Source organism: Curcuma longa, chromosome 17 (assembly GCF_044706935.1).
Source record: "Curcuma longa cultivar G26 ecotype Majalengka, Jawa Barat chromosome 17, ITB_CL_G26_1.1, whole genome shotgun sequence".
NCBI lineage: Eukaryota > Viridiplantae > Streptophyta > Magnoliopsida > Zingiberales > Zingiberaceae > Curcuma > Curcuma longa.
The window spans coordinates 6,669,824-6,678,752 of NC_133877.1; the positions used below are offsets into that span (position 1 = coordinate 6,669,824).

General features: G+C 37.0%; 1 protein-coding gene across 1 annotated transcript in view; it reads left to right on the plus strand.

Moving 5' to 3' along the window:
* LOC141848318 (uncharacterized) overlaps window positions 1-3,990 on the plus strand; it is a 5,567-nt gene extending 1,577 nt beyond the window's left edge. Inside the window, exons 2-6 of the mRNA XM_074736355.1 lie at window positions 1,691-1,783; window positions 1,860-1,961; window positions 2,024-2,158; window positions 2,470-2,596; window positions 3,806-3,990. Coding sequence (XP_074592456.1) covers window positions 1,691-1,783; window positions 1,860-1,961; window positions 2,024-2,158; window positions 2,470-2,596; window positions 3,806-3,828 — 480 coding nt within the window. The 3' untranslated portion in view covers window positions 3,829-3,990. The remainder of the gene's footprint in view (window positions 1-1,690; window positions 1,784-1,859; window positions 1,962-2,023; window positions 2,159-2,469; window positions 2,597-3,805) is intronic.
* Window positions 3,991-8,929: the final 4,939 nt, after the last annotated feature.

Below are 8,929 nucleotides of genomic sequence, written 5' to 3' on the forward strand. Positions count from 1 at the left end.
CAATCATTTGACACTACTAAAAAATTAGGATTTTACGGCGGTTATTTAGCGGCGGTTTTGTAAACCGCCGCTATTATCCCGTTTCCCGGCGGTTTCAATAAACCGCCGCTAATACAAACTTTTAGCGGCAGTTATTTAGCGGCGGTTCTTAAAACCGCCGCTATTATCCGTTTTTCCGGCGGTTTCAATTAACCGCCGCAAAAATAAATTTTTAGCGGCGGTTTAAATTTGATTTGCGGCGGTTTAGTAATTTCCGATGATTTAAAATTTAATTCGCGGCCGTTTAAATTTTAACCGCCGCTATATTTTATTTTTTTGATGATTTAAAAATTATTTTTTATTTAATCAAATAACATTAATTAACATCAACGTGGATCTTAAGCCATCGGACGACCCTCTCTCCTTCACGCTGTGGTGTGCCCTAGCTCTCTCCTCGCCGCTCTCTTCCGCATCGCCTCGGCGCTGTCTTCCCCATCACCGTCTCCACGCATCGGATCTCCTCGGCCGCTACCACCCCATCACCGTCACCCCTGTCCCCGCGGTTATTCATCCTTCGCCATCTTCGCCTTCGAAAACTGGTCCGACAGTGACGGTGCACGCCCTCTTTCTCGCGCACTCCGATCGCCCTCTTTCTCGCGCACTCCGTCGGCCACCGGACGGCAACTCCCTCTTTAGGGCCAGGAGAGGTATGCTTTTTCCAACTTTTCCCTGTTGATTAGGGTTTGTTCTGCTGGCTGAAATAGTGGTTTTTGTGTGTTGATTTTCACTTTCTAGTTAAGAAGTTACACATTTTTATTGATATTATGGTCCTTCCGTTAGCCAATTTCAAGTTTATTATCGTGCCAGCTTGTGTATATTTTCTCCAGTATCGTTTTCAGTTAGTTGCTCTTTGTGTTGTAGCCTGTAAGACAAATACAGGTGTGAAGTAAGACTGAACTTTAAAGTTTGTCCTAGTAAAAATTTGATGAAATTGCAAACTTTAGTAACTTCTGCAACTGAGATTCATGTTGGCTAAGTCTTGAGCTATCTTTTAGCAATCCATGGTTAAGTATGATACTTATCCTTCTATATCTCTTTTGTGTGGATAGTAACTCAAGAACAGAGGCAGTTAATAGAAGAAATTTATTTTTACTTTATCTTTTAATACATGAAGTTTTCATCGATACGGAATCTTTAAAAAAAATAAAATCACAAAATGATTTATCATTGCATCAAAATTCTTTTTTACATTTTAACTTAATCTTCTTAGTAGCCAAGTCTGTATTATTTTTTTCTAATGATCTAACTCTGTTAGTGTTATTAGTTAATTGCGAATGAAAACAAATAAAATGAACAAGATCACAAAATGATTTTAACTAAGTTTATGTTGGCTTTTAACCCTGTGGAAAGCAGAATTATGAGAGTATAGCGGTAGATATCCATCAACTACTAATGTTCATGTTCACTGTTCATGTTGCAAACCGACCTCCTGGAATTGATGAAAACCATTGGAGATGGTTCATTGAGTATCGGTTGAGTGAGAAAACTCAGGTGACATTTCCTAATTCACTCTTGCTCATTAGATCCATTTCAATTAAGATTCAAATTATGGTTAATTTCATTTATTGAACTTCTCTTAATGTTTGGATGTTACATGTTTTTTTTATCTATTCATAATAAATCATATGCATTTATTGTCATCTTCTAATAGGACTTATGCAAGAAAAATACTGAAAATCGGAAGAAGCAATTATACACCCACACGGGTGGTTCAAAAACCATAGCAAGGAGAAAACATGAAGAGGTAGTAGACCAAATAATTCACTTATTAGTTCATTTTTTGCGTAATTATTTAACTATATGTCAAAAATGTGATATAGGAACGACAACGTGGAAGCAGCATTAGCCGAGGGGAGTTATGGGTTATGTTGCACAAGAAAAAGGATGGTTCTTATATTCACGACAATGCTGAAGTCATTGGTGTAAGTTTAGTATTAATTACAACATGTTTTTTTATATAATTGATAAAATCTAATGTATGCAGGAAAAAATTATCAACATTGAGCGTGAAGATGATTCCTCTAAGGGATTTTCAAAAATTGATTCACTTTCTCAAGCTATAGGGAAGGAGCACCCAGGCCGAGTTCGAGGTGTGGGTTCTGGGCCATGCCCTACTCAGGTCTTTGGTCAAACATCATGTTCAAATGCTCCTGTTGATTTTGGACTCCAAACATATATGACTGAGATGAAATCTGAATTAGAAGCTTCTCGAGTAAAAGTACAGAATTTGGAATCAATAATTGAAACAGAAAGATCAAGAAGACAAGCAATTGAGGGAGCTGTTACATATATTCTACAAATGCAAGGAAGCAATTTGCCACCTGAATTGGCCGCTTTGATTAGTGTGATGGTATGTATGTTAACACTTTTAAAATTACGTTTAATTTTTTATATTCAATCAGTATTTTTAATTTTAGGCCCCCGATGAAGGGAGTGCACCTGCACTCTCACAAGGTGCAAGACCATCTTCCTCGGCTAGTCATGATGCTCAACAACTTGCTGATCATTCCAACCGTAGTGCAAATTAAATTAGTAGTTAGATTGCATCTTAGCTTAGGTATGTTTTACTATTTACCTTTGCTTATGATTAGTGTGATGCTTCCATATGCTAATTATGGTTTGAAATATATTTTGGTTTCAATCAGTATTAGTTTCACCTTTTGGCTGAGGCATGTGAATTTCAAAAGAAACCATTTCTTCCTATTTCACTTGGCAGCAAATTATAGATTCTAGATAAAATATGAGGTTATCTTAGTTGTTTATGTTGCATAGCTTGTGCAACATTTATGAGCAATGCAATCTAAATGCTACATTGTCTAACAACCAAATAAATATCTAGAATTTCATATTACGGTTAAAAGAATATTATCTGGATGACCTCTAGGTGAAGGATACTATTCCCCAACGATGTTGCAGTACACTATTGGGAGAAACACATGGCAGACTTGTCAATGTATTTTTTTATAACAACCAATGTTTTATGATTTCAGTCTTGCTGAAATATGGTCTTCCAGGTTATGCTAGGTAAAAATAAATGTCAAAATAGAATGAAAATTGAGATGTGAAATCTAGGATCTCAATATAATGCTCTGATACCTAGAATCTATACATTTTCTTTCTTTTGTTATGCACCTATTCTGAGACTTGGTTATATTCTTTCTTTTATTAGTCTTTATTAAAGAAGTTCATTTTTGATTATCTTGAGTGTCGTTTTTCATTTCTTCTTTTAGGAGTTATCACATTCAATATGATTTTTGAGTTCCGCTAATGCATCTTCTAATATATCTTAAATGATGCGTTTGATATATTATTAGGTATGCTTACATATGTTCACTCTGGATTTCCTGAATCAAGTGGCAATTAACCTTGAAAGGGACAGCATGTAAGCCCTTACTAAATCGACTTGCTCATGCTACCACGTACTAGGTTGCTATGCTCGACTATTTTATAAATGCCAATTTACTGATTCTGTTTTTCCTAGTTATATCTGGCTGTGGTTAAGTAATTTAAATTTTCAGATTTCTGTATGCTAAGATTCTGTATGCTAAGATTCTCCAGATTTCTTCATTAGTCTATGTGTTATGTGTTACCATAGATTATCTTGCAATTTCATTGTCTTCATACAGGATGTTCTATTGTTTAGAGTAGCACCTAAATTCTTGTGTTATTCTTTGTTCAGTACCTACTTATAGTGAAGTTAACGCCTGCGTTTATGCTAGTTTAGGTTATAATTTGTCTCTTCTAATTTTTTTTTATACTTGTGCAGGCATAACTACTTTACAAGTTTGAAGAGCTCTCCAAAGATGACTACTTTTCAAAAAGCAATGAAGGAAAGGCGATTGATCTTTTTCTAGGATTTGACATCTGAGAAAGCTAGAGAGATTTCTCAGTTTTTTTGTAACCAAACAAAGTTTCAATTTTTTTGTAACCTAAATTCACTGTATTTGACATCTGACAACTTTGCATATATGTGTAATGCAACATATTTGTTTACTAGTTTTGCAAGAAATTAATGCAAATATAATTTTCTATTTATTACAATTTTTTGTTTAATTTTTTTATTTATTTATAAAAATCGCAGGTTGAATATTCTGTAATTGCATACTAAAAGCTTAAACTGTCGGGAAATTATTTCGCGGCACTTTTAGCAAACCGCCGGGAAATCATTTCGCGGCGGTTTTGGAAAACCGCCGGGAAATAATTTAATACCGCCGGTAAATGAACCGTCGGGGAATTATTTTAAACCGCTGCAAAAAAAACCGCCAGAAAAGAAAATCATACCTAACCGTCGGTAAAGGAACCGCCGGGAAATTATTTTAAACCGCCGCTAAATAAACCGCCGGGAAATATTTCAAACCGCCGCAAAAAAAATCGCCGGAAATTTATACCTAACCGCCGTTAAAGGAACCGCCGGGAAATTATTTTAAACCGCCGCTAAATAAACCGCCGGGAAATATTTCAAGCCGCCGCAAAAAACAACCGCCGGGAAATATTTCAAACCGCCGCAAAAACAACCGCCGGGAAATATTTCGAACCGCCGCAAAAACAACCGCCGGGAAATCTACTTTAACGGCGGTTATTCCAGCGGTTCTCTAAAACCGCCGCTAAATGGTTTAACGACATCGGTATCAGCGGCGGTTTGGCAAACCGCCGGGAAATGATTTGCGGCGGTTTCAAACCGCCGCTAAACGAATTTAAAACCGCCGGGAAATCCTTTTTTTCTTGTAGTGCTAACTACAACATTAAAGGCCAACACGGCCACAACCATACATCCAACACATGCATATACAATACATAACTACGAAAATCGCAAGACACTACGATAATGCTCACAACCAGTAACGATAAAACTCCACAATCTATAATAACAAAAATAGCGCAACGAAAAATCTACTAAGGTTCAAGTCCACACAAAGTTGAACATAAGTTCAAACCACCAACCAACACGATCCAAAACACTACGAAATAAAATGACAAATAGTCCACAACGAATAAAAATGAATATAACCGAGAAAAGACAAAGACACCGCGACTTCTCCTGCTGTGAGATAGGGCAGTTTGATAGAACTCCAAGCTTCAAATGTTATCCTTACCTGTTACCTGAGGAGAAAATAAGAAAATCTCAAGGTTTGAGTGGTGAGTATACAATACTCAGTGGATACAAAAAGAAAGGTGCACAACATATAAATATATAAGAGGACAGCAGGATAACATACGAGATCAATAAAACTACGTACAACAGCAAATATCATGCAATACGATCACAGTCATATATCAGCAAGTGTAATAGCCACAGTCAGGTGACAACAAGTGCAATGATCATAAATGCAAAAGATAACTACTAACAAATGCATGCACATATAAAATGCATGGTCACTATCTGCACTCGCCACCCCTAGACACTCACCCAGTGTAGTGAACTGGACACATGACAAGAAAACTACACACGCTCCAACAACAACCCACTATTAATCAAGTGGGGAGCAGACAGGATATCGCAGAAGAACTATCTAGCTAGTCCTGGTTGCACCCAACTTAGCGCAACAATTGCTCTCACTCTTGTGCTACTATCATACAGTGTTAAGCGAGAGCCAACAATAACAACAATGATCAGCACACCTACTTCTATCATGTATGTGTCATGATGCTTAGTCCCAACAGGGCAACTACAACTACTCATGCATGATAGATAATTAATCACGTAAGGTATCAACAGATCATACAATGGTATCTAACAGCAAGTAAGATACTGATCACAGTAATGTATCAACAATATAGGTCAACAGCAAGAATCCACAACAAAGTATCATAGATTAACAATAAGATCAAGGTATCAACTGTAAGTATCAAGGGATAGGTATCAAGTATCAAGCATCCAACAGAACTAGGGTCAAAGTATTAGATTAAGTTTCAAGTCTAAGTATCAACAACTAAGAATAATAATTGTGCACTATAAAAGAATACTGTACTGACCAGATATAGGGTACCCACCTGATTTGATGAATGTCGATAAAAGAACCCCCAGAAATAAACCTTGTATATACAGTAGGATCAACAATCAAGGTCCTGCAGTTTATAAAGTATAACACCACTAAATACAACAATATTATATTAAATCTTATAACATAAATCCCCTTATTTCAGCCAACTCTAAAACAACATGAATCCCCTAAATTCAATTGGATCCATAATCCAATTGTTACATCCGGATCTAAACGAATCTAACCCAATCCACTAATCACTGAAGTAAAATCCTTTATCCCACAACAGATTAACCATCCAATAAATCCAAGCCACCACAAACCAACCCAATCGATTCCCACAACAAGACAAAATCCATAACACACGGAAACTCAACCCAAAAAAATAGATCCAACAGAATACATCCCTAACTCCACCGGAATCAAGATCCACATGCAGAACACACCCTAGATCAATTCCAACAATTCCAAACAATCCAACCACACAACCAAACCTAATCAAATCCACCAATCAACCAATAATCAGATTTAACTCAAATTGGCCCACAACAACAGATCAATCAAACACTAGCTCTACCGAAACTAAACAGCAAAATCAATCCCTACTAGAACAGATCCATTAAACTGCTCAATTCCTCAAACCCGATCAAATAGGAACCCAACAATCCACCAGATTCATTTTGCTAAATAAGAATTAACTGAATGTAGGGAAGGGAACTCACCTCAGATTTGTTGTGTTGTCCTAAATCAGAATCCCACCGGTCCACTTGCTCCAGTGATCTATGAACACACACACACATACACACTCAAAGATCTAATGAAAATCCCTATGAAAATCATATGAGATCAAGAATTTCAAGCTTACTAGTCGGTTCTTTCCTCCAATCCAAGCCCCACCGTTCGCGTGTCATGCCGATCGTAGCTGTCCGAATGGACCAAATTCCCACCCCCCCTCGGAGCACGACAGACACACTGGTTGTGGAGAAGCGCGAACACACCGTCGGAAATGAAGAAGAGGAGGAGCGATCATGTGTTTTAGGAAGCCGTTAACGAGTTACCCTATCCGGATCCTTTAACCTTATCAATTGGGTTGTGTTAAATGGGTTGAATTGGGCTGTATTTAATGGACTAGTTATTTGGACCTTAAATAAATTTTAGGGGCTAGTTTAATTTAGGTTCTTAACCCTCCCTTAATTGTTAACAATTAAGGACTAAATTGTTTACAAATAACCTCTAAAATTTCTTGTATCTTACATATAATTAGTTTCTTACTTTATTAATTAACATAATTAGATAATCTAATTTGTTATAAATCTTAAATAAGAAACAAACAAGATAGATAGGTATCAATTAGAAATAAAAAAGCAATCGACGTGATAAGGAATAATCAAGCAGTAAGAATAGAGATAAGATTAAAATTAACTCTATTTTCTATAATATTTATTTTCATAAAATTTAAATCACGCACAAAGTAGGTATAATGAAACAAACAAGAAAACTCCACCTCGAATGCGAGCTTCTAGACGAATGCTTATTTAATCCCACATGCACCTTTAAGCTTAACCATAACTCACCCTACATTATATAAAACCAAAGAAATTCCTTAAACATGCAATACAAAAATGAGGGAAAAACCTCCAATATCATTAGAGCTTCATACCATCAAGTGATAAGATTTAGTAAGGGTATCCAAGACTCGAAGATAAAATAAAATTTTCTCCAAGTCTTATCAATTCCATCCCTCCTAACTTACCCCTCAAGAACTAACATAGCACACCAAATACCATGAGGAAAAAAAATCTGAATTTGATTTGCCAAAAGGACTAAGAGAAGATTACCCTTTTTTGCTTTATACGCTTGTAACAACTACAAGTACAATCCCATGGTCACTAGGCGATGACAACGGTGACAATCGACGATGACCATGAAGAACAACAATAGAGGACAGTGAGTCAATGATTAAGTAGCCACAACAAGGATTAAGATCACGCATGAGAGAGATATCATGTGTAGAAAGCAATAAGATGAAGTTTAGATTTTGTAATAATAAAAAGGACGAGACAACGTCTTTGGCATGCAATGATGGTGACGTGAGAGGAGATGAGATTAGGATTTTGATGAGATGAGACAGCGACATGACATTTACAATAATATATATATATATATATATATATATATATATATATATATATAGAAGCTAGGTTAATAAATTGTGCTTTTGTAAAAAGGTCCTTATATCTAAAAAATTACAAATGAGTACTTTGAAATTTTTAATAATATAACAGGGTCACTATTAATAAGCGTCTGAAGATATCCATGGCCGCATTGGAGGAACAAGACACCCAACTCTCCATTCAAGGTTGAAGAGCGCAATGCTCCTCCGTCGATCAATCAGGGGACCCGATCGCATCTGTCGAGGGGTTACTAGATTTGCCTCTAGCGGTGGTTGTGCTTGACTCCTTTGAGGATTCAGAGGGACCTTTAAGGATAAGGAGGAAGAGACCCCAATTTCAGCGACCCTCTACATAGGCGAGTTCATCCGTGGCAGCCACAACAGTTCCTCCTCCAGTGATCAACAAGGTGCTCTCGAACTATATCGAGGTCTTCCTAAGCAAGAACTATTACCTCCTCTTACTGCTAACCCTGTTAGGATCGGTTGGTTCGCTAGAGGGGGGGTGAATAGCGTTTTTCGATTCTTCTTGGTTGTTTCTCTACAAGAGTGTTAGCGGAAGCAAAATATAAAAGAGAAAACAACAAATCAACGCTAACCCGGTTTGTTTACTTGGTATCCACCTCCGCAGAGGTGACTAATCCAAGGATCCACACGCACGCACACACCCGATGCACTATGAACTTCTCCTTCTCGAAAACCTCGAAGGCGGAAAAACCTTTACAACTCTTTCGATCTC